Source organism: Hyaena hyaena, unplaced genomic scaffold, assembly GCF_003009895.1.
Source record: "Hyaena hyaena isolate Hyena2069 unplaced genomic scaffold, ASM300989v1 scaffold_308, whole genome shotgun sequence".
NCBI lineage: Eukaryota > Metazoa > Chordata > Mammalia > Carnivora > Hyaenidae > Hyaena > Hyaena hyaena.
In genome coordinates this window covers 929,492-953,058 of record NW_024080942.1, presented here as the reverse complement: position 1 = coordinate 953,058, position 23,567 = coordinate 929,492, and the positions used below count along the sequence as shown (strand labels likewise).

The 23,567-nt window shown below is 56.7% G+C and overlaps 1 protein-coding gene across 3 annotated transcripts in view; it reads right to left on the bottom strand.

Annotated features, from left to right (window-relative positions):
• The window catches only part of MORN1 (MORN repeat containing 1), a 48,203-nt gene extending 24,774 nt beyond the window's left edge, over positions 1-23,429 (bottom strand). For all 3 annotated transcript variants that reach the window (XM_039248293.1, XM_039248294.1, XM_039248295.1), the window contains exons 1-8: positions 23,354-23,429; positions 22,683-22,754; positions 20,719-20,817; positions 20,041-20,151; positions 18,905-18,995; positions 18,346-18,433; positions 9,597-9,693; positions 7,526-7,636 (exon numbers count right to left, since the gene is read on the bottom strand). In XM_039248293.1, coding sequence (XP_039104224.1) covers positions 7,526-7,636; positions 9,597-9,693; positions 18,346-18,433; positions 18,905-18,995; positions 20,041-20,151; positions 20,719-20,817; positions 22,683-22,754; positions 23,354-23,429 — 745 coding nt within the window. The remainder of the gene's footprint in view (positions 1-7,525; positions 7,637-9,596; positions 9,694-18,345; positions 18,434-18,904; positions 18,996-20,040; positions 20,152-20,718; positions 20,818-22,682; positions 22,755-23,353) is intronic.
• Positions 23,430-23,567: the final 138 nt, after the last annotated feature.

The window sequence follows — 23,567 nt, the reverse complement described above, 5'->3', positions numbered from 1 at the left end:
CAGTCAAATGAAACCAACCCAGAACTGACCCAGATGTTAGAATTAGCAGGAAAGGACACCTTTTCAAAGTTATTATTATAACTGGACTCCATGTGTTCAAAAGATAAGTAGAGACACTGAAGATATAAAAAGAACAAAGTCGAACTTCTAGAAATAAAAACTACTAGATAAAAAATACACTGTATGTGATCAATGGCAGATTAGACATTGCAAAAAAAAAAAAAAAAAGATTCATGAACTTTAAAACATAGCTATAGAAACTACCCAAAATGAAACACCAAGAAGAAAAAGGTAAAAAAAGAAAAAAGAAAAAAAAAAAGGGAGGATAAAGAGGGAAGGGGAAAAGGTATCTATGAACCGCAAGGCGACATTAAGCAGCCTGATATGTGGGTAACGGAGCCCCTAAGAGAGGGAGGAAAAAAACAATTGGGTAAAAATTGAGGAAATAAAGTCTGAAAAATCCCAAAATTTGATGAAAACTATAAACCCACAGATCCAAGAAAATCAATAGACCCCAAGCACAAGAAACATGAAGAAAATTACACCGTGTCACTTCAAAAATAAAACTGCTCAGGGCGCCTGGGTGGCTCACTCGGTTAAGCGTCCGACTTCGGCTCAGGTCACGATGCTGCAGTTTGTAGTTCGAGCCCCGCGTTGGGCTCTGTGCTGACAGCTCGGAGCCTGGAGCTGCTTCGGAGTCTGTCTTCCTCTTTCTCTAACCGCCCCCCCGCCCCCGCTCGCACTCTGTCTCTCTCAAAAATAAACACTAAAAATATTAACAAAAATAAAAAATAAAACTTCTCAAACCAGTGAGAAAGAGAAAATCTTAAAAGCAGCCAGAGAAAAAGCAAGTTTGTATGGAGAAAACACAGATAAAGATGGCAGCAGACTTCTCATCGGAAACAGCACAGACAAGAAGACAATGGAACAGGACCTCTGTCCTGCTGGAAGGTAAACCAGAATTCTATACCTGGTGAAAAAAGTCTGTGAGAAATGAAAGTAAAATCAAGATGTTTCCAGACATGTGAAAGCGGAAGGAATTAACTGCCAGCCAGCATGGAGGACAAGAAATGTTAAAGGTTAAGTCCTTCAGGCAGAAGGAAAACGGTACCAGCTGGAAATCTGTATTTATTGGAAAGAATGGGGAGAACCAGAAATAGTAACTATGTGGGTAAATCGCTAAGATTTCCTTTTTTTGGGTGAAGGATCCTTTGAAAGAGAAACGACTGTTTAAACAAAAGTAATAACAATGTATTATGAAGTGTATTAAACACAAGAATGTAAAACATGTAAAAACAACAGCATAAAGATTGGGATTGCGGAAAAGGAAGTATATACTATTGTAGCGTTCTTATGTTATGTGGGAAGTAGTATGGTATCATTCCAGAGCAGACTGTGATAAGTTAAAGATGTAAATTGTGGACCTTAAAGCAATCCCTAGAACAAAAGAACAAGGAGTAACAATTGATAAGCCAACAGAGGAGACAGGATGGAATCATAAACAACACTCAACCCACAAAACGGTGGATTCGAGTCTAAAGAGAACCAGAAAGCAGCCAGGGCACAGAAAACAGTAAAATAGTAAGTGTGAAACTGGTATATCAATAATTATATTAAATGTGAACGGTGTAAAAACTTCAATTGAAAGATAGATGTGGTTAGACTGAACTAAAAAGCAAGACCCAACTACATATTGCCTACTAAAAGCACACTTTAAATATAAAGACTTAAGTGGGTGAAAAGTAAAAGGATGGATACAGATGTTAGTTACGAGAGAGCTGGAGTCACTATATTAGTATCATAGGAAGTAGATGTCAGAGCAATGGCTATGTCAGAGATGAGAAAGGTAATTTTGGGGGCGCCTGGGTGGCTCAGTTGGTTAAGTGTCCAACTTCAGCTCAGGTCATGAAGGTAGGTTCAAGCCCCGCATTGGGCTCTGTGCTGACAGCTCAGAGCATGGAGCTTGATCCAGATTCTGTGTTTCCCTCTCCTCTCTCTGCCCCTGCCCCACTCATGCTCTCTCTCTCTCTCTCCCTCTCTCTCTCTCAAAAATAAATAAACATTAAAAAAAATAGAAAGGTAATTTTGCAATGATAGGGGGTCAAGTAATTAAATGACATAAAAATCCCAAATGTTTATGTGGCTAATAGCAGAGCTACAAAATCTGTGTTGCAAAAAAATGATAGAAATGAAATCAGAAATAGACAATTCACAATTATAATCAGAGATTTCAATATACCACTGTCAGTACTGATAGAACAAGTGGACAGAGAATCAGCAAAGACATGGTAAACTTGAAGGACGGTGTCAGTAAGATCCACCTGATTGATATTTATAGAAGATACTTACAGATAGATATTTATTTAGAGATTGATATTTATTCCACCCAACAAGAGCAGAAATCATGTTCTTCTCAAAGTGCACACACATTTACCAAAACAGGAGAAATTCTATGAAAAAAGTCTCACATTTAAAGGGATTCAAGATATACCAAGTATAACTCTAACCACATGGAATTAAGTCGAAAGGTAATTACAGAAAGATCTGAAAAATCTCCAGGTATTTGGAAGTGAAACAACGCACTTCTACATCACTCATGGGGCAAATGGAAAATCAAAAGGGAAATCAGAAAGCATTCTGAACTAAATGAAAATACACAACATATCAAAACTGCGGACCTGTAGCCAATTAGTCAGGCAAAACAGGAAGAAGACACCAACAATCCACAGCTGGAACACAGAGGTGATATCAGTGCATTAGCGGAGAATGAGGAAATATCATGAACAAGCTTATGACGATAAATCTGACAACTTAGATGAACAAATATTCCTTCAAAGACACAAAACACCCAAGTTTATTCAAGAAGAAACAGGTAACGTTGGGGTGCCTGGGTGGCTCAGTCGGTTGGGCGTCCGATTTTTGATTTCAGGTCACGTCACGATCTTATGGTTCACAGGATCAAGCACCAGTTTGGGCTCTGGGCTGAAGGTGCGGAGCCTGCTTAGGATTCTCTCCCCCTGTCTCCGTCTGCCCCTCCCCTGCTCTATCATGTGCTCTCACAAAATAGATAAAAAATAAAAAAAGAAGAAGAAACAGATAACCCCAATAACCATATATCTACTAAAGAAACTGAATTAGTAATTAAAAGTCTTTCCACAAAGAAACTCCAGGCCTCAATGGCCTTCATACTGAATTCTACCAAACATTTAAGAAAGAAATGATACTAATTCAACAAGACTCTTCCAGAAAATTGAAGAGGAAGTAATTTTCTCTGACTCATTCTACGAGGTCAGCATTACCCTGATACCAGCACCAGACAAAGATATTAAAGAAAAAAGAAACTCGGGGTGCCTGGCGGGCTCCGTTGGCGGAGTGCGTGATTCTTGATCTCAGGGTTGTAAGTTTGAGTCTCATGGTGGGCGTAGAGATTACTTAAAAACAAGCCTTAAAAAGGAAAACAAAGAAAAAAAATTCAAGACCAATATCCTTCATGAAAAGACATGCGAAAAATGTAAACAAAATTTTAGCAAATGGAACGCCCGGGTCATCCAAGGGGCAAAGGGCAGCCTCTCAGCAGCGGTGCTGGGCCAGCTGGAAGCCACAGGTGAAGGAATGCAGAGAATTCCTTGGGTCCTGCCTCACACCACACAGAAAGAACTCGAAATCGATTATCGTTGTAAATATAAGAGCTAAAAATATAAAATTCTTAGAAGAGAATACAGGAGACAGTTTCCATGACTCTGAGTTAAGCAGTCTTCTTAGATTTGCGACAAACAGCATAACCAGCGAAAGAAAGCAGTAGGTGAGTTGGGTTGGACTTCACCAAAATTTAACATTTCTGTGTTCAAAGGACACCATCAAGAAACTGCAAGGCAACCCATAAAATGGGAAAAAAACATTTGTAAATCAGATGTTTAATAAGGGGACTTAGAGCCCATACACAGAGAACTCTTTTTTTAAAAAAAACATTTTACTGGGGCGCCTGAGGGGCTCAGTCAGTTAAGTGTCCAGTTCTTGGTTTCAGCTCAGATCATGGTCTCACAGTTTGAGAATTTGAGTCCCTCCTTGGGCTCTGTGCTGACAGTGTAGAGCCTGCTTGGGATTCTCTCTCTTTCTCTGGCTCTCTGCCCCTCCCTGTTCTTTCTCTCTCTCAAAATAAACAAACTAAAAAAAAGGTTTATTTTTGAGAGTGTGTGAGTGGGGGAGGGGCAGAGAGAGAGGGACAGAGGGGTCCTGTGCAGACAGCAGCGAGCCCAACGTGGGGCTTGATCCCATGAACCTGTGATATCTTGAGCTGAGCTGAAATCAGGAGTCAGATACTTAACCGCCTGAGCCACCCAGGCGCCCCCATAAAGAACTCTTGATAACTCACCATAAAAGGACAAGTTACCCAATTTTTTAAATGGGCAAAGATCTGAATAGATATTTCTCTGAAGAAGATGTATGAATGGTCGATAAATAATGGAAAGATGCTCAGCGTTATCCCTCGCTCAGGATGATGCAAATCAGAACCACAAGGGACATGGCCTCACGCGCAGCAGGGCGGCTCTGACCAGAACGACAGCGGTGGGAGGCGGTGGTGAGCGCGTGGAGCAGCCACTGCCGCGGGGCACGCGGGGTGCTGCAGCCACAAGGGGGAAAACACACCCAGACTGGGAAGAAGGAAGTAAAACTGGATGTATTTGTAGACGATGTGATCCTCTATATAGAAAATCCTATGAAATCCTCAGCAAGGTCAAAGGCCATCAGATCAATCTTTAAAAATCAATGTAGTCTACGGGGCATCTGGGTGGCTCAGTCAGTTAAGCGTCTGACTCTGCATTTCGGCTCTGCTCACGACCTCGAGGTTCCTGAGTTCAGGCCCTGGGTCGGGCTCTCACCATTAGAACAGAGCCTGCTTTGGATGCTCTGTCTCCCTCTCTCTCTGCCCCTCCCCTGCTCATGCATTCTCTCTCTCAAAAATAAATACACATTAAAATCAATAGTCTAGCAATTCTGAAATGAAGACAAAAAAACAATTCCAGGGGCGCTTGGGTGGCTCAGTGGATTGGGCAGCTGACTCTTCATTTCGGCTCCGGTCATGATCCCGGGGTTGTGGGATCAAGCCCCGAGTCGGGCTCGCACTGAGTGCAGAGCCTGCTTGGGATTCTCTCTCTCCCTCTGCCCTTCCCCTACTTGCATGTGTTCTCTCTTTCTCTCTCAATTAAAACTTAAAAAAAAAATTCCATTTACAATAACATAAAAGGAATAAATATTACAAATTAATTAGTAAACAAATTATAATTATAAATTAAATAACTAGCAAGAAATTACCACTCATTAATAAATTTAACAAAAGAAGTACAAGACGTGGATACTAAAACTTACAGAACTTTGGTGAGAGAAAGTAGAGACATGAATAAGTGGGGAGATGTTTCCTGCTGATGACCTGGAGTCTGCTGGTGGCCGTGTTTCCCAGCCAGAGTCCCCAACAACATCCCAGGAAACCTTTTTTTTTTTTTTTTGCAGAAATCGACAAAGCTGACCCTAAAACACGTATATAAAATACAAAGTTCCCGGAATAGCCAAAGCAATTTTGAAAAAGAAAAACAAAATTGGAGGGATCTCCAGTTTCCAAACTCACTCTGGGGCTACAGGGGTCAGGACAGTGTGGTGGTGCTGTGACAGACACCAGAGCCAATGGAACGCAATCGATGCAACTGCCGTTCTGGCAGCGCAGCATCCCGCGGCCCGGTGCCAAGGCGGCTCGGGGAGTCTTTTCCCACGTGGTGCTGTGGCAGCTGGACATCCCCAGGAAAAGAGGTGAACTTAGAACTTTCTCTCATCCACAAAAATTAGCTTAAAATGGATCGCGGAAACGAAAGAGCAAAACTCGCAGAAAACAGGAGAATATCTTCGCGTCCTTGGGTCAGGCTGAGAAGCCCCACGTTCGTTACCAAAATTATGATCCATAAAAGAAAAAATTTAACAATTGGACTTTGTTGAAATTAAAAACCTTTGCACTTGAGAAGACAGCGTTAAGAAGATGACAGGCCGCACACTGAAAGAAACTATTTTCAAAGAAGCACGTAATAAAAAGACTCGTTTTCAGAGCCGGTGAAGAGCCCCAGCAAGTCAAAATCAAGAGGAATAACAGCCTAAGTGAACAACCGCAGCGTATTTGCATGAAAGTGTCCCTGGAAAAGGTACACAGGTGGCCAATGAACACACGAAAAGCTGCAACCCCTCGTCGGCAGGGAGTGCGGGTCGGACTGGAGACGGGCGCCGAGACAGGCCACCACCAGACACCCGCAGGCTGGCCGCACACGTGCCGGGCGTGAGAAATCAAGCCCGGGCTCTGCCGACCCGGTGGTCAATGGTGTGGCCACTTTGGGAAATGGCCTGGAAGTGTCTTTAAAAGCTTACACACAAATCTGCCACGTGCTGCTGCAACCCCACTCACAAGGACATAACCGAGGGACAGAATGCATGCACAGGACACACAAAAACTTGCCCCAGACACTGCCACATGGGCGCACCCCTGCAGAGCCCGCCGGTCAGAGGAGCAGGCAGACCCGTGGGAGGGGGGGTGGGGCGGGCAGGGGCTGCAAGCAGGGACGAGGGGTCTTTCTGCGGTGCGGGGAGTGGTCTGAGACAGGAGCGTGGTGTGGTGCTGGCTGCCCGGCTCCGAGAACTTACTAAAAGTCATTGAATCACTTACGACGCAAAGATTTCAGGCAATAAAAAAACGGCACCACAATAAAGCTGTTCAAATAAACCGGTTGTGGGGGCGTCTGGGAGGCTCAGCCTCAAAATCAGACTCTTGATTTTGGCTCAGATAATGATCTCACAGTTGGTGGGTTCGAGCCCCACATCGGGCTCTGTGCTGACAGCATGGAGCCTGCTTGGGGTGCCCTCTCTTCCCCTCTCTCTGCCCCTCCCCTGCTTGTGCAAGTGCACACGCTCTCTCTCTAAATAAACATAAAATCAGACAGACCAGCGGTGACTGTCTTCAGTCCAGGTTGCACACCGTGGCTTCCGGCCAAAGCTTGCTGGTCTCGGGTGAAGTAATGCACAGTGAGCATCCCAGGCGTGCGTTTCTTAGCGGTGGTGCTGCCCGGCCACGCACAGTGACCAGTGACCGTGCGGGGGCCCTCTCCGCACCGCGCCCTCTGCACACGCTGGGACAGGCTTCAGGAGGGCGGCTGGTCCAGCCCGTGCACTGCTGCCACTCTGGACTCCTCAGAAAGCAGCCCTGTCCTCCCCCATCACCCATGGAGGACACGGGAACTCGCCCCCTGCAGATGCCAGCGGTCACCCTTCCTCCTGTGAGATGAGCCACGGCTGTGGGCACGCGCACAACTGTTGCACACGCGCGCACACGCCCGCCTGTCAGCCTGCTACCCCCCTACAAGGCTCTTGTGGTGAGGACCTGCGAACAGTCTCCGCTGTGTCCCAGTACCAGAAGCCATGCGTGGCACCTCGGCCCTAAGACCTGACACCCGTTCGTCTTTCTGAACGCGCAGTGTGACCTGCAGGCACTTACTCTTGGCAGCTTCCCCGTTGCCCTGCTGCAGCTGGATGCTCAAGGCGAAGGAAGACCCCTGGGCCACGTCCATCACCTCCGGACCCAAAATCACGATCCTCCTGGCTTGTGCTGGGGGAGAGCAGAGCGGAGCATGGGTGACCCGGGGCACGGGGGGCACTGCCCGCTGGAGCCCATGCCCCCCACGCATTCCCAGAGCTCCACAGGGAGGGGGCTGTGCCTGCTGTCAATCTCCTGCATGAACCACTTCACCGAGTGAGCCGACCAGTCACTAAAACAAGGCTGTGACCCCATCCTGAGAGGCATCTGTGATTTCCAAGCAACTTATTGCAAGCCTATTAAGGAGACCGCAGAGGGCCACCAAATGGTGAAGGGCTGTACATGAATGGCTTGTCTGCATTGTGTCTGCACGTGGTGGAATGTTCCAGCACATCCTCTGCTCGGTTGGGACTCTGGCCCTGCATTCCTGTTTCTGAGCCAGTGGGTCCACATGTGTGGACAAGGTGCTGCAGCCACCTGCTGAGGAGCTGGCCGGCACCTCCTGGGCCACTGTGGGGTCTGAGTGGCCAGAGACGCTGTTTTCAGTGTCCACTTCTCCCTGAGTCCCTGAGCCCCCGAGAGTGAGGACCTCTGCACAAGGGTTAGGGTTTAAAAGCAATCACTGGGGGGCACCTGGATGGCTCAGTTGGTTAACTGTCTGATTTTGGCTCAGGTCATGATCTCACGGCTTGTGAGTTCAAGCCCCGCGTCGGGCTCTGTGCTGACAGCTCAGAGCCTGGAGCCTGCTTTGGATTCTGTGTCTCCCTCTCTCTCTGACCCTCCCCCTCTCACACTCTGTCTCCCAAAAATAAATTTAAAAAGTTATAAAATTTAATTAATTAATTTTTAAAAATTTATTTCTAGGAGAGAGAGACAGACAGCGCAAGCAGGGGAGGGTCAGAGAGAGGGGGAGTCACAGACTCTGAAACAGGCTCCAGGCTCTGAGCTGTCAGCACAGAGCCCGATGCGGGGCTCGAACCCATGAACCGCGAGATCATGACCTAAGCAAAAGTCGTACACTTAACCGACTAAGCCACCCAGGCGCCCCATAAAAATTAATTTAAAAAAATTAAAAGCAATCATTGGGAAAAGCTTATGACATGAGTTGAGTTTATCCACCACATGCCAGCTAGGAGGGAGCACGCACAGGTATGTGTGCAGGGTGACAGGCGCTGGTGGCTTCACTGTGACGGTGGGGCTGGGTCAGCTCACGTGGGGGCAGCCCCCCCACGCCCATTCTGGGGGGACCAGCCAGCACCCAGCAGGGTCAGGCCAGAGCCCACCCCAGCCATTCTAGGCTTTTCCTGGCATCTGCTGAGACCCTGCTGGGGGCAGGACAGGACACGTCCTCTGAGTCCTTCACAGATTCCAACAGGGCCCCTCACTCGGGGGACGTTACTAAGGCACTGCTGGGGGGCTGGGAAGCACCCAGGCTGCCACTCCCCTTCCCAGGACCCGAGCCCCCACAGAGGAGCCCAGCCTGGCCTGGCGGCGCCTGCTACGGCCTCTACGGGCAAGGGCCCTGGGGACCCACGTGAGGAGCGTGGCTGGTCAGCTCTGAGTGAGCAGCTGCAGCCACAGGCCCGTGACCCCTGGCTCCTGGGGTGGCACTTCTGTCCTGGAGTCTAACAGGAGGCCACATGACCAGGCCGACAGCAGGAGGGGCCCCTGTGCTCCAGTCATGGTGCAGAGAGCTCAGGGAGGGGGGCCAGGTACCCAGGGCCCTGTGGGCGGGACCCTCTGAGGTTGGCACCCTCCTGCTCACACCGGGGCCACGGCTGTGAGGTCGGACTGGGACCTTTGCAGGTCATGGCCACGGGCCCTTCTGAAACCCAACTGGAATGCATTTCTCCTGAAGGGCCTGGGGTTTTAGATCCACTTCAGCGTCGCCCCCAAACACCTCCTGACCCAACCCCCCCGTGCCAGTGCCTGGGGCTGCCTGAGAGAGAATTCAGCAGACCCCGACGTGACTCTGATGTGACCCCATAAGAGGACCTCGAAAGGCCAAGGGGAGGTGGGGGGGGGCACTTACCCACCGGGTGGCCGTTGATCCACATCCCGTGGTAGATGGCCCCAGAGCAGTGGGTCATGGTGCCCAGGCCACTGAAGACGTCACTGTGCCACTGTCCCTACGGAGAGAACCGTGTGCACTTGGAGTCCACAGAGGACACGTGTGATACCGGGGGGGTGACCCCTGGGGCCCTGAGGACCCTGTCGAGAGCAAGGAATCATGAACTACTGCCGCGTGTCCATGTTGCTCTCAACTGAATAGTAAGAAGCCGCGAAGTTCGGGAACAATTACACATGTACAAAATGCAAACAAAACACTGGCTCAAAAAAGGGGTGCTTTCAGCACGAAAACCCTCTCAGTAAAGCTACTGCATGTGCGCAAACCGGAGGGCGCCCACTGAGGGGCCCGTGGGGCCCCCGCGCACACACTGGAGGGAAGGCGGCACGCTGCACACCCCACTCTGCTGCCTTCACAATAGACCTCACTTTCCGAACCACACACACGACAGGGCATTAGAATAGTGTGTTAGAGCAGCTACGTTACTTTTGTGGAAAATTCAAGGGCTTCACGGTATCTTATTTTACTGTGAATCACTCCTGCTGGAGAAGAACTTGGCCGAAGGCACGTTTGGTTCCAGGCATCCCTCCGTGGGAGCTAATTGGGCTCCACTTCCCACCCTGCCCTCCACGTGGGCTGGGCCACAGTCGGTGCCCGTGTGGACGGTGCCGCCCACGGGCCCTGTGGGACACGGCACAGCTGAGGCCGGAGCCGGCCTCTCTCAGGCCTCAGGGGGGAGGTATGGGGGCCATGGGATTTCAGCCCCGCACACCTCGGACCCCCCAAAGCTGGGAAGGAGCTCCCTCGGGCAGCTTGGGGATGAGAATTGCTGAGCACCAGAGCTTCGGAGCCAAGTCACGGTGAGGGGTGGAGGTCCGGCCACAGCTCGCCCCTGGGCCAGGACACCCGATAGCGGGCAGCCCCAAGGGCACCCAGCAGGGGCAGCGAACCAACAGCTGCAGCTGCAGGAGGGGCAGGGCTGTCCGCAGGTGGGCAGGGGCAGACGGGCCCCTGCCTCGAGGCCTGGCCATCCCGCAGCACAGCCACGTCCCTCCTGCCCAACACCCAAACAGCAGAGTTGGCCCTGCAGTGGCTCCTGCTCTCCTGAGGCTGTGCCCCGCTGGGAGTGCTGGGTGCACATGGGGCTGAGGCCGTGTCCCCTAGGCAGCAGCCCACGGGTGCAGGTGATGGGCCAGATCAGCCCGACAGGCCCTGCTCTCTCATCCTGGGCTCGGGGCGGGAAGCCCACCTGGCGGCTGCAGGGACCGAGCACCTGAGCAACCATCAGCGGGCGCTGAGCACACATGTACACGTGCGCGCGGGGCTGGGTGCACATGCGTGGCCACGAATGTATGTCTTTTGTGCGCATCTGCATGCAGGTGTGTTGTGTGTCTGCCTGCGTGTGCGTGTGGCTGGGCACTCTCACTGTGACGGCTGGGTGATCTCGGGGGGAGACAGCAGAGCTGCAGAGTCGCGGGCTGAGCTGCTGTCCATGGGTGGAGGTCGGGGCGGGGCAGGTGGCTGCCCCCGGGGCCCCCAGTGACTGCTTGCTGGGAGGCCGAGGCTGAGGCATGGAGGTGCAGCAGCCGCGGGAGCGTTTGCTTGCAGAAAACCCTGTCCCTCAGACACCATCCCCAAACCTGACAAGTTACCAGTTTCAACTCAGGCGACTGGCCTCCTGGCCGGTCACACGCAAACCCCACAGGAGCCAAACCAAATCTCCCCCTTCCCCACCACGGAGGCTCACCCTCTACCTGGAAACCACTGGGCTCAGTTCCAGGGCCCAGCAGCAGCAGGTGGCCCAGTGGGAAGTGGTCAGGCCCAAAGGCGGCGGGGCAGGGGCGGTGGCCCCCAGGGGCGGCTGCCCTTGCAGAGCAACACCTCCCTGTGGGGACCTGCAGCCTGGCACCCTTCCTCGGCCCGTCGCTCCCAGCTCTCTCTGTCCCACCGACGGCAAGAGCTGCCATTTCTGTGCCCCCTCCGTGCCCTGGGCAGGCCCCCATCTGCCTTCACCCTGCCGTGCTCGTTCCTGTCCCAGGGCAGGGGACACCCCACCCTTCGGGGATGGGAGTGGGGCCTGCAACCCCCTCTCGGCTCCAGATGCTCCCGCCACACGGACCCCCCACCCATGGGGGCACCGGAGACTCCTGGAGGCAGGAGTCACAGTTCCCACAGGTGGACACTCATCGTAAATGCTTCCTGGCTCCCTCAGGGCCGCATCAGGGCCCAAATCAACACAGGCTGAAAGCCTCTCCAAACGGCGGGATGGCTGCTGAGCCGGCCGCCGCGGCCGCCCACGTCCCAGCCATTTCCGCCACTACAACGGCAGCCTCTAGTCCCCGCCTGCGCTTCCGTCCGCCAGGCCAAGCAGCAGCGGGGTCTTGCCTGGGAAGCTGTGGACTCTCAGGTCATTCCACACCCAGGGCCTTGAGGATGAGGATGGGCCGCAGGCACACCCCCCTCCCCCCCCGGAGGGAGTCCTGCTCAGTGCCCCCAGACCCCCGCGACCTTAAACTCGCCTGCTAGAACCCGAGCCCAGACTGTGGCCCTGGGGCAGCTGGGTCTCCGCGGCTTCAAGCAGAACCACACCAGGACGAACATGCTCAGGTACGCGACGTAACGCCAGCGAAGGACCTTTTCTAATTAATGCCATAAATCATACCTGTGAAAATTCTGCCCTTCCTCAGCTGACTCGCACCCAAAGTGGGAGCCGATACTTATAAAACTGTCTCCTGGAGGAGGCCGGGCCCCCACTGGGAGGGGCGGGCGCATTCCACCTGGGGCGAGGGCTCCCTCTAACCAGTGAGCCGGCTGGCGCCCAGGCCAGGGGGAGCCCTATGGGGAGGAAGCACGGGGCCTGCGTCCACACCACAAAGACCGAGGGAATGGGGTCCAGCGTTAGGAAACGGTCCCGTGGGCCAAAGTGAGGAGCACCTGTCACCCGCGGCCGCGGAGGCTCCCCTGGGACCCTGGGGGTGATACAGTGGACTCAGCCGCCGGGCCTGCTTCTGGGCGCCCAGAGCTCCACAGGATGGGACCTGCCTGTTTGGAGCCTCCCTGGACAGAGTCGGGCTGCTGGGACAAGACTCCTGGCTCACGCCGCCACCACGAATGAGTGGGAATAAATTGTGTGAAACAAGTATCTGACTCTTTCTCATTTTAGGAAGCATGCTCTGCTAATTGATGCTATTTTTCTTCCTGAGGGAAAAATTACTGTGCTTTTATTGGTATTTTGTGAGTGCCCCTCCCTGTGCTCCCCGAATCTGCAATCCCATGCTCCCTAAATCTGCAGCCCTGTGCTCCCTGAATCTGCAGCCCTGTGCTCCCCGAATCTGCAGCCCTGCGCTCCCCGAATCTGCAGCCCTGTGCTCCCCGAATCTGCAGCCCTGCGCTCCCCCATGCTCCCAGGATCTGCAGCCCGGCACCCTGGCGGCCACTTCAGGAGGACCTGAGGCTCCGGGTCTCCCCAGCGTCCACCTCTAACTGTAGTCATGGTCGCCACGCCAAACTTCCAGACTAGTGCAGGTGACCACTTCTTTTGAGGTCATGGGCTCGCAGACCAGGTCGGGGTGGCTGGGATCAGGTCACATATGAGGAAATGGTCACAGGCCACCTGCCTGGGCCCTGAGACTGTCCAGGGTCCCTGGTCTCCCCAGCTTGTGGGATGGCCTGCAGGGGTGGCCGTGACCACACAGGCTGGCGTGTCAGTGGCATGGGTGTGAGCCCCACTCTCGTCTCCCAAGCACCAGGGTCATAGGGTGTCGTGTCTGATCTCCATGACCCCAGCTGTAAGTTCCTCAGGTTTCACAGTGTCATTGGTGGCTTTCACTGCCTGCCTACATCTGTTTCTGAAGTCAGTGGACATCTGAACCCCACATGGAGCCTGGAGCCTGGCACGGGCTCCCACGATGGCTCCAGCGATCCAGACCTTCCTCCTGCCCCTGTTCAAATGGTCCAGAGGCCCCTACTTCCTGTGTGCAGCACACCCCTGGGGTCACGGCCCCACATCCGGGACTGTGAAGGCTGGCGTGGGGACACAAAGGCTGCCGGCGTTGTGCAGACGCCAGGGAGCCGCCAGCAGGTGAAGACACACAGCCACCTGCTCCGTGCGGCGAGCAGGTGCGCCGACCAGCAGGACTCCCTCTGGGAGAGCCAACCCGGAGACGCAGCCAGTGTGCACGGAGCGGTGCCGACGGACAGCCCGGACGCCAGCAGCGGCTGGTGGGGACCACACCGCGGCCACTCAGGTAGGGCGTGCTGCTGTGTGAACATCGCAGGGACGCGGCCTGCCTCCAGGGCGCTGTCGGCCCCCCGGCTCCGTCAGGGGCTCTCTGGGGGGGCTGCCCGGTGCCTGTGGGGGTCACTGCCGTGGACACGTCCTCGGGAGAAGCCTCGAGCTCGCGCTGCTGGGCACACCCCTCCCCCCATGCAGGTGCACGAGACGCTGTTGACGGGCCCCGAGCTGAGCCGGAAGAGGGGGAGCACTGCTGGCTTCAGGGCACACCGTTTCCAGCTCTTGGAAGAAAATGCTACGTTATTTTCAGGAACGGGTTTTTTTCTAGGACTTTTTAAAGGCTCCTTAGAGTGGCCGCATCTGGGAAGTCTGGAGACAGGGCAGCAGGGATGCCGCCGGGAAGGCCTTGTGCTGTGCTGGGGGTCCTGGCCACGCCGCTCCCCACAGCCCCGACTGCGCCCCGGGGTGACCCCTCTCCCGGACCCTCTCCTTGCCTGGCGCTGACTCAGCTGACCTGAGACTCTCCCGGGAGAGCTCGGCCGCTGTCTTCTAATCTCTGAGGAAATAAAATTGCCTTAAGGATACATGGGAACGCTGGTGGGAGCGCCCGGGGCAGCTTTCTGGAGAACTCGGGGTGAAGGGTGGGGCCTCGTATGGGGCCGCCCCCCAGGGCCGAGATCAGCAGGCGGAGGCCTCGCACCGCAGCCCCCCCCCCCCCCCCCCCCCCCCCCCCCCCGCACAAGGCCGCGCCTGCGCAGTAACAAGCCCGCAGTCCCTGCACCACCGCAGCGTGGCCCCGGGGCGGTGCAGCCAGACCGGCGGGAGGGCGCGGGAGCAGGCAGGGCCGGCAAGGGCGCAGCCCGTGCACCCGCCTGGATCCGGAGCACGCACTGCGCCCACACTGGTCGCGACGGGTTTTCCAGAACAGAGATGGATGCTGGCGGGAAGGTAACGTGGTGCGCGGAACCGCGTGGAGCTCCTCGGAGATGCAGCAGCGAGCTGCCCGCCCCCACCCCGCCGTCCGGAAGTCCTTCTTCTGGGCACACAGCCCGCAGAACCGGGTGCCGGCTCGGAGAGAGCCATGTGCTCACCCACGTTCGCGGCAGCACTGCTCACAGGAGCCGGTGTCCACCGATGGAGGGACGGATGGCTCTCGGGCCGCTGTGCTCAGTGACAGAAGCCCGTCCCGCCGGACAGACCCTGGAGGCCCCCCCGTACGCACAGTACATGCAGGGGTCAGATCCACAGAGAAGGAGGCAGGGCGGTGCCAGGGGCTGGGGAGGGACTGGGCCCAGTGTTTCATGGGGCAGAGCGTCAGTTTGGGAAGGTGGAAGGTTCTGGAAACAGACCGTGGGGATGGCCGCACAACCATGTGAATGAGGTTAATGCCTCTGAACTGGACACTTCGTGGTTAAACGGTACGTTGTAGATCAGGGGTGTTTTACGAATAATATGGATATTTTTAAAGAGGGCCGACACTCTGTGTCAGGGCCCAGGGGGCTGCCCACACCCTCACGGGAGTCGCGCCTTGGGGTAGCTCCCGGCTCCCTCCAGCGGCTCTGCAGCTCCTGATTACCGATTACTGGGTGACTCTTGATGCCCGGAGGTGGGAGGTCGGGCTGAAGGTGTCCCCACAACACGGAGAGGCCCGCGCTGGACCCGGGAGCCCGTGGCCCCTTCATCGGCCAGGCCCCACGACGGACTCTGTGCGAAGACTCCGTGGCGTCTCTGAAAGGCGTGCTGGCAGCAGCGAGTGCCGTGTCCGAGGTCGCCCTGTGGCTGCAGACTGATCCCAGCCCTTCCTGGACACGGCCCTCCTCCTTTGGCCTGTCCGTCTGTCCGTCCGTATGGCTTAGGGGCTGGAGGGCAGAGGATGGACCCCGGCGCCGGCCCTCCTTCTGGGACCCTCGCGCTACTCGGGCCGTCAGGTCAGGGCCTGGGTCGCAGGGGAGGTGGCTGCTCGTGTCCCTGCCACTGTGTGCGGGTGGGAGCTGCCCAAACGGACAGCCCCCAGCACGGCGGAGGACGGGAGTCCCAGCAGCACTTGGAGCTGCTGCCAGCAGAGCAGTGTCCGGGGTCCTCGGGCAGCAGGCTCCAGGTTGGGATGCTGCCCAGCAAACGGAAGTGCAGAGACACAAGTCTGCATCGTGGGGAGATGCGGCCTGGAGGACCAGGCTTCCGCCTCCATTTACTGAGGCGCCCCATGTCGAGAACATGCCACCTCCCTCAAGGGCGTGTGGGGGCCCTGAGGTCTGCAGGCTGGGATGGTGTGGCCGCGACACGGCAGGGCGACTGTCCAGGCAGACGCCTTCTCGCTCTGTGAGGAAGCAGCCTGGCCACCGGGAGCTGCGGCCCTGGGAGGTTCTGCCCGGAACCGGCCCCCAGCCATCAAGCTGGAAGAAAAGGTCTCCCAGGGGGGTGAAGCCCGGGCAGGGCCACGAGGCCACGCTGCGGCAGGGCTGGGCTGCCCCCTGGTGGATCGCCGGGCAGGCGCCCCGGCTCGGCCCGGGGAGTGGAGGGCTGCTGCTCGTCCCCTCCTGGCTGAGCCTCGCCTTGCAGGGGAGCCCTAAGCGGGGCCCGGGTGGGCAGCCACAGCCTCGCAGGGAGGCCATGGGGGCAGCGGGGGGTCCAGGGGCCAGAGGAGCTTCCAGGAACAGGGAAATTAGGGCTCTAAAGACTGTGTTGCTCTGTCCTTCAGCCCTGTGCGGCTGTGAGGGCCCTGACCCGGGTCCTAGGCTGTGACGGCTGTCCCCGAATGTCACAGGGAGGTGAGGGAGCCCAGGCTCCAGGCCAGGACTCCCTGACTTGGGAGGCCTCCTCTGGGCCTGTGACCTCATGTTACAAGATGGAGAGAATTTAAGTGAGGGCTGCGGACAGAGCCCAGTGCCTGTGGCATGAAGCCTAGTGGGTGTGGCTGTGCACATTTGTGGGGACGAGTCCAGGTGGGGTGAGGACCCATGGAGGAGGGCCTGCCCTATGTTTCTCTTCCACTGCAGCTCTGGAGAATTACGGTGGACGGTGTGTGGTGCCATAAGGATGGATGGATGTCCTCTCGTGGGGAAGCAGGTCACAGCAGCACCTACAAATGGGCATGACGCAAACCGCCAAGCGCAGCAGCGTGGGTGCGGGACCCCTGCAGCACAGGGGCGCTGGCCTGGGTGTGGCCGTGCCGAGCAGACCTGTTTCACGAGCATCCGTGTGGGGCTTTCTGCACTACAGGCGGGCGCCCAGGCGCAGCTGAGCGGGCGGCACGGGTTGCCAGGTGCCCCCGCCCCCGCCCCTCAGTCTCAACCGCGGGGTCAGCGACCAGTTTATCGCCTCTCAGCCCCAAAGCCACCCTTCTTGGCCGGCTTTGTGCTGTGGGAACGGAGCCCTGCAGGTGTCTGTCGGCCCGCCAGCGTGCAGCATTGTCAGCAGAGGGCGCTGTGTGGACAGCCCCCCATTCAGTGGGCGTGTCACAACCACCTTAGTGACAGCCCGATTCAGTCCTGAAGTCCCTGCACCTGGCCACTCTCCCTACCCTGGGTGCCTGGTAACCACGCCAGGTCCCAGGTCCCTCTTTGGGGCCGTCTCCAGGGCCACCTGTGCATCTGCTTTTACCCCTCCCAGCGCTTCACGGGCTTTCGCCAGCTGACCACGTCCACGTTCACGCACTGGTGTGGTTTGTCCCCTGATGGAATTGGCTCCCGGCGCCACTGCCACCTGACGCTCAGGTCCTGAAGCCGAGAGTCCTTGCTTCACCTCCAACATATCCGGATGCTGTTCTCTGTGTCCCATCGCCTCCTGACGGCAGCTCCGAATAAGGACCGGGGGCACCTTCCCACAGACACCAGGGCACCCTCCTTCTAGCCTTCCTGAGATGCTCAGGACACCCCTGCCGCCCCGAGCCAGCCCGCCAGGCCCCCTCCTCCTGCCCGCACACGAGGACGCCTAGGGAAGGTGGCCAGGCCCCTGGGCACCCAGCTGCCTGCAGAGCTGACAGGCACTCTTCTGCTCTGGGCGCGATGGGGCAGGACCAGTCCTTCCCAAGACCCACATCTCTGGCTCTGCTCACTCTGCCCCAGCCGGGCACGCAGGCCAGTGTCCAGTAAGAGAAAAGAATGAGAAGTTCTGGGGTCCTGACGAGGTCTCTGATCTGCCTGGGTCTCTCCACCCCTCGTAGTGAGTAACCCCCCCACCCCACCCCCGTCAAACCCGGGGGGGCGGTGCCCACAGCAGTGAGGGGGGACGGGCATCCTCCTCCCCTTCCGCATGTGGTCAGTGGGGCATTTCTCATCAAAACCCGCTTCACTCACCCCTCAAGGAACCGAGAAATGTCAACTCATTCTCAGAGGTGACAGTGTGGGTTGTGGGCATCTCAGGAGCCGCACAGGAAAGGTACTGGCGGAAGCCCTTCGCTGCTGCCCTTGTGGGGGCGGGGGGAGTGGCACTGAGAGGCACCCTGAGCGTGCCCGGGCAGCACAGAGAGCCCTCAGATACCTCGTAGGTGGAGCCGTCGGCACAGCACAGCACCCCGTGCCCCTGACGCTGGTCCCGGACCCAGTCGCCTTCGTACTTGTCACCGTTCCTGGGGACACAAAGGCAGGGGCTGCTGTTGGCCCGGGAAGAGCCAGGTGGCGCCGCTGACTCAGACCGGCTCCTCCGACCGGGGCTCAGCACGCGCCACCGGGACAGAGGCAAAAATAGGCTCCGAGCAGATGGCGTGAGCTCCTGCCTTGCCAGGGCCTGCAGTGGGGGGGCCGCGGCCTTGGCGCCCGCTCGCCTGGCCCCCAGGTGGGTAAGACTTGGAGAGGCTACTGGAGAAGTGGGGGGACCCCGCACGGAGACGCGGCCGCCGGACCTAAAGGCGGGTCTGCTGCTGAGGAGGCCTCAGCCCACCCCCGAGCCAGGGCCCGGTGCTCCCCTCCCGGGAGGTCTTCCCTACTGCACACCCCGGTGACCGAGGTCAGTAACCGAAAGAACGGTCAGAATCCCAGCAAGAACTCAGACCGAAGCTTGTGTGGCACTGAGGGCTGGGGACACGGGGTGGCGTGCTCACCGGAAGGCCATATGCCCTTGGCCATGTCGCTGGTTGTCATGGAAGCACCCCCAGTAGACTTGTCCGTCCCGGTCCACCAGATGCCCGTATCCTAGAGGAGAGCCCGGGGCACCCAGCGTCAGCTCCTGCGTCCTGTCGGGTGGACCCACCTCCCCAAAGGGGCTTTGTGGCCTCCTGAGGGCGGGTGGGTCCAGAAGGAGGCCAAGGTTGGCGGGCCCCCAGGAGCCAGGCTGCCCTCCCAGGCTGGGGCTGTCGGGGCAGGAAGGGCAGATTTGATTTAGGGCAATGCCAGCAGCCACCACGCCAGTGAGAGTGGCTCTGGGGTCCAGCTCTCAAAGGTTCTGAGTAAGGGTGGGAGGGTGTCACTTAAGGACCCCCGGCCTCCAGAGGCTAAGGTCGTAGTGCCTGCTGTCTGGTGGAGCCCATTCCATGGCCAGGTGTGCATGTGAGCCCGTGGGAAAGCTGCCCCTCACACCCGTAACGGCAGGGCTGGGCCTCAAGTGACAGACTCAGAAGCTCTTGGCCTGCGTCGTTCAGAACCGTTCAGTAGTGCGAGCAGACACTGTAAAGGCACCGTCGGACATTGTGGCCTCTTGGCTCGGTCCTGGACGTTGCTCTTCCAGAACAGTGAGCGCTTTGGTCTTTGGGCCTCCAGGGGACGCCCACCTGCCCTGCCCCCGCCCTCCAAGAAGAGTCTGCTCCCCCCCAAATGTGGCCTCCTGACTTGCTCTGTGAGCAGCGTCACCTCGGAGGGCCTGAGGCTGTAGGCCAGGAGGGCGCCAGAGCCACCGGCACTGCTTGAGCTGCTGTGGCAGCAGCTGGAGGGGAGACCCCACACGAGGCCAGACGCTTTCCCAGCCGAGCTGGGCCAGGCTGCTGACCCCTGGGGTTGTGGGCAAACAATTATATCGCAGTTGTTTTGAGCCACCAGGTTTGAACCACAGTGATGGTTAATGGAGGTACAACGGCACGCAGGGTCCCAGGGCCATGGCCCCCCACAGACCTGGGGGCAAAGGCTCCCTGGGCAAGCGCAGGCTCCTGAGCCCACCGAGGCCCCGAGTCAGATCTCAGGGAGGGGTGCGGGCGTCCGGGGCTCCCCACGTAGTGCCCCACCACACCCTGTGTGGTCCTCACACCTTCTCTTACGCCGTGGGAGAGCTCCCCTTCATAATATCCACCGGCTTTGTACTTCATGACGCCGTGTCCTTGAGGCTCTCCCAAAACAAACTGTCCGGAATAGGTGTTTCCTGGTGCAGAGGAGGAGGGGCACAGACGTCCAGGGTTAGAGCTGCTGCCTGTGTCCCTGGTGGGTCAACAGCGAGGCCCTCCTGTCCCTGATCAGCGGTGGCAGCAGGTACCATTTCAGAATGTGCCACGGTGGCTCTTTATCTCCTAAAACCTTGGCTAATGAGACAAAGTATGACTGGGTGGATTTGGCCCTGCCATTCTGGTTACCACAGGGGCGTGCGGTTTCCTCCCCTCCTCACCTCTGGGTGCAGCCCTGCCCTAGGACTGCCCTCTCTGTGGCATCCATGTGCCCAAGGGCAAAGGCCTCTCTGGGTCAGAGTCTGGAGTGAGCCTTCCCTCCCTGGAGAAGCAGCCACCACACTTGCCTGTGAGGGTCTGAGCTCCTGGAGCCGCGGCTACCCTTCCCCTAGGAGGGCACCCTGCCGACACAGGACACCTAACAGAAACCAGGGACCCACATTTCACAGATGGAGGGGCTTTCTGTATCCAGAAGCTGGGTACAACTTAGAGCAGAGACGGCTTACGAGGGAGGAGTCAGCGCGCCCGCACCCGTCCCCACCGCTGACCTGATGAGGCCCAGATGCGGCAGCCTTCCCCTGTGATCTCCCCGTCCACGAACTCGCCTTCGTAATAGCCCCCATCTTTAAACAGCAGCTTCCCCCGACCTGGGGAAAGATCAGGATGTGACGTCAGATCGAAGTCAGAGTGACCGCTGGCGTATGCGTGTGGTCAGGCTCATTTCTCAGAGGGAGGAGCGAGGCTTTGGAGCCCTCAGGTCTCTGTGTTTGGCTCTGCCGCTGGTCCCACACTTGCTGTCTGCAAACTCACCCATATACACGCTTATCAATAGAAATGTTTCTGAAGCACGACTAACACCCACTGTTTCAGCCAGGATGACTGCAGAGCCATCAAAGTGCGGAGGAGATCCCACCCCGACCTCTTCGATGGGGACACTACGGTCACCTGGCCTCCAGCAGCACCGGGGCCGAAGGCAAAGGAGACTGTGACACAGGGCAGCGCTCAAGAAAACATTTTAAAAAGGGGAACTGGGGTGCTTCACTAGCTCAGTCAGAAAAGCATGTAATTCCTTTTTTTTTTTTTTTTTAATTTTTAACGTTTTATTTTATTTTTTGAGAGACTGAGAGAGAGCATGAGCAGGAAAGGAACAGAGAGAGGGAGACATAGAATCTGAAGCAGCTCCAGGCTCCGAACTGTCAGCACAGAGCCCGACGCGGGGCTTGAACCCATGAACTGTGAGATTATAACCTGAGCCAAAGTCGGACGCTCAACCAACTGAGCCCCCCAGGTGCCCTGTGTGTAACTCTTGATCTCAGGGTTGTGAGTTTGAGCCCCACGTCGGGGGTAGAAATTACTTAAATACATTTTTAAAAAAATAATAAAAGGGGAAACCACTCTGCCCAGGCCAGGCTCTGGCACGGGTCTCAGACATGAGCCTCCCTGCCCAGCCTAGGGGAAGAGAAGCAGAGATTTTAGACAAAGGTGAAAAATGTCTGTGTGGCAGCGACACAAGTCAAAAGGTTAAAAATAAAGAAAACACAGGGTGCCTGGGTGGCTCAGTCAGTTAAGCATTTGACTTCAGGTCAGGTCACGATCTCAGGGTTTGTGAGTTCGAGCCCCGCGTCTGGCTCTGTGCTGACAGCTCAAGAGCCTGGAGCCTCCTTCCGATTCTGTGTCTCCCTCTCTCTCTGTCCCTCCCCCTCTCATGCTCTGTCTCTATCTCTCTAAAATAAATAAATGATTAAAAAATTAAAAAAAATATATAGAAAACACTAACAGCCAGTAGACACAGAAGAGCTCATATAAGAAAATTCCAAAAGACCAATTCTCCAGGAGGAAAATGAGCAGAGGATATGAGAAGGCAGAATCCCCAGACAGACAAGCCCGTGGGAGCATAAATGCTTAAATGTGGGAAGGTCTGGGCCCACCTCTGGGGAGGACTCCCCGCCTCTTACTTGGCAATTTCTCTCCTGTAGTGCTGAAGTTTTTTGTTTTATTTTGTTTTGTTTTACTACATGATTTTCTTGATCATCAAAAGTAAACCACGAAGGGAGCCCCTGGATGGCTCAGTCAGTTGAGTGTTAGACTTCGGCTCAGGTCATGAGCTCGCAGTTCGTGAGTTCGAGCCCTGCATCGGGCTAGCTGCTGCCAGCGTAGAGCCCGCTTCGGATCCTCTGTCTCCCTCCTTCTCTGCCCCTCCCCTACTCATACTCTCTCACAAAAATAAAAAACATTAAAAAAAAAGAGGCAATTTTCACTTTGGCAAAGACAGACTAAAACCCTGGAGAGGATTTTGCACTTGGGGCTTCCCCGGCCCAGGGTGCCCCAGAGCCTCCCCAGGCGTGGGCCGGGGCGTCCCTCAGGGCCCTGCGGGACTTTCCTCAGCGCTTGTGACAGGGAGTGTAGGGCCCAGGGCTGCCGCTCCTGCAGCCACCTGTCCGCCCAGCTCCCCTGGAAATGGGCTGTGGCTGCGAGGTGGCCGCTGGGGGAAAGGACCACACACGATTCTTACCGTGTTTCTTCCCTCCTTTCCATTCTCCTTCGTATCGAAAGAAAGAATTCGGGTACTCGTAGACACCATAACCTGAATGTTGAAAAGAAAATGGACACGTGAGCATGTGGTGACACAGGTGACCGGGCTGACGACCCACGGACACTAGAGAGGGGTGGCCTCTGGGCCCTGAGAGGAGTGTGCAGGAGGCGAGCTCAGGGTCCTTGAGACGCCGCATCCGATGGGGAAGCTGGGAGACAGCTGCCGGGCGGGGGCAGGTTCAGGGCTGAGGGGAAGGGCCAGCCCTGCCGTCCCTCTGCAGGAACGCACCGGGCTCCTCTGTCCCTCGGGACAAAGCCCACACTTACACCGGAGGGTCCTGCCAGCAGCTGCAGCCCCCCAGTGCCCCGCCAGCCCCGCTTCCACCGTGCAACCTGGACTCCTGCACCTGCCGTAAAGAGGCCCAGGCTCCGCCTGAACTACCTGAGGAGAGTTCTTCCAATCTACGAGCAGCTCCCGCCCAGCCTCCGAACCGCACGTCGGCTCCGCGGCGGGCCCGGGACCCCGCCCACCCGCGGGGGTGCCCGGCTCTCAGGGTCGGGACACACGGGCTCCCCAGGGGCTTCCGGCTGGGACCCTGGCGTCTCCCTCCCACCGCGCACGGAGGTCTGGCCCCGGCCTGCAGCCATTACCGTCCCGCGGCGGCCGCCTCGGTGGGTCGCGGCGCGGCAGGCTGGAGTTCGGGCTCCCCTGACCGGCGGCTGCCATCTTGCCGCTTGGGGTTTCCTTAGCAACCAGCAAAGCTCTCCTCCATTGGCTCGTGGGCCAGTCTCTGGGCGATAGCAATCTCTGGACTGGAGTTGTGCGGTCCCGGAGCTCGAGGGCGCAAGTACGCATGCGCAACCC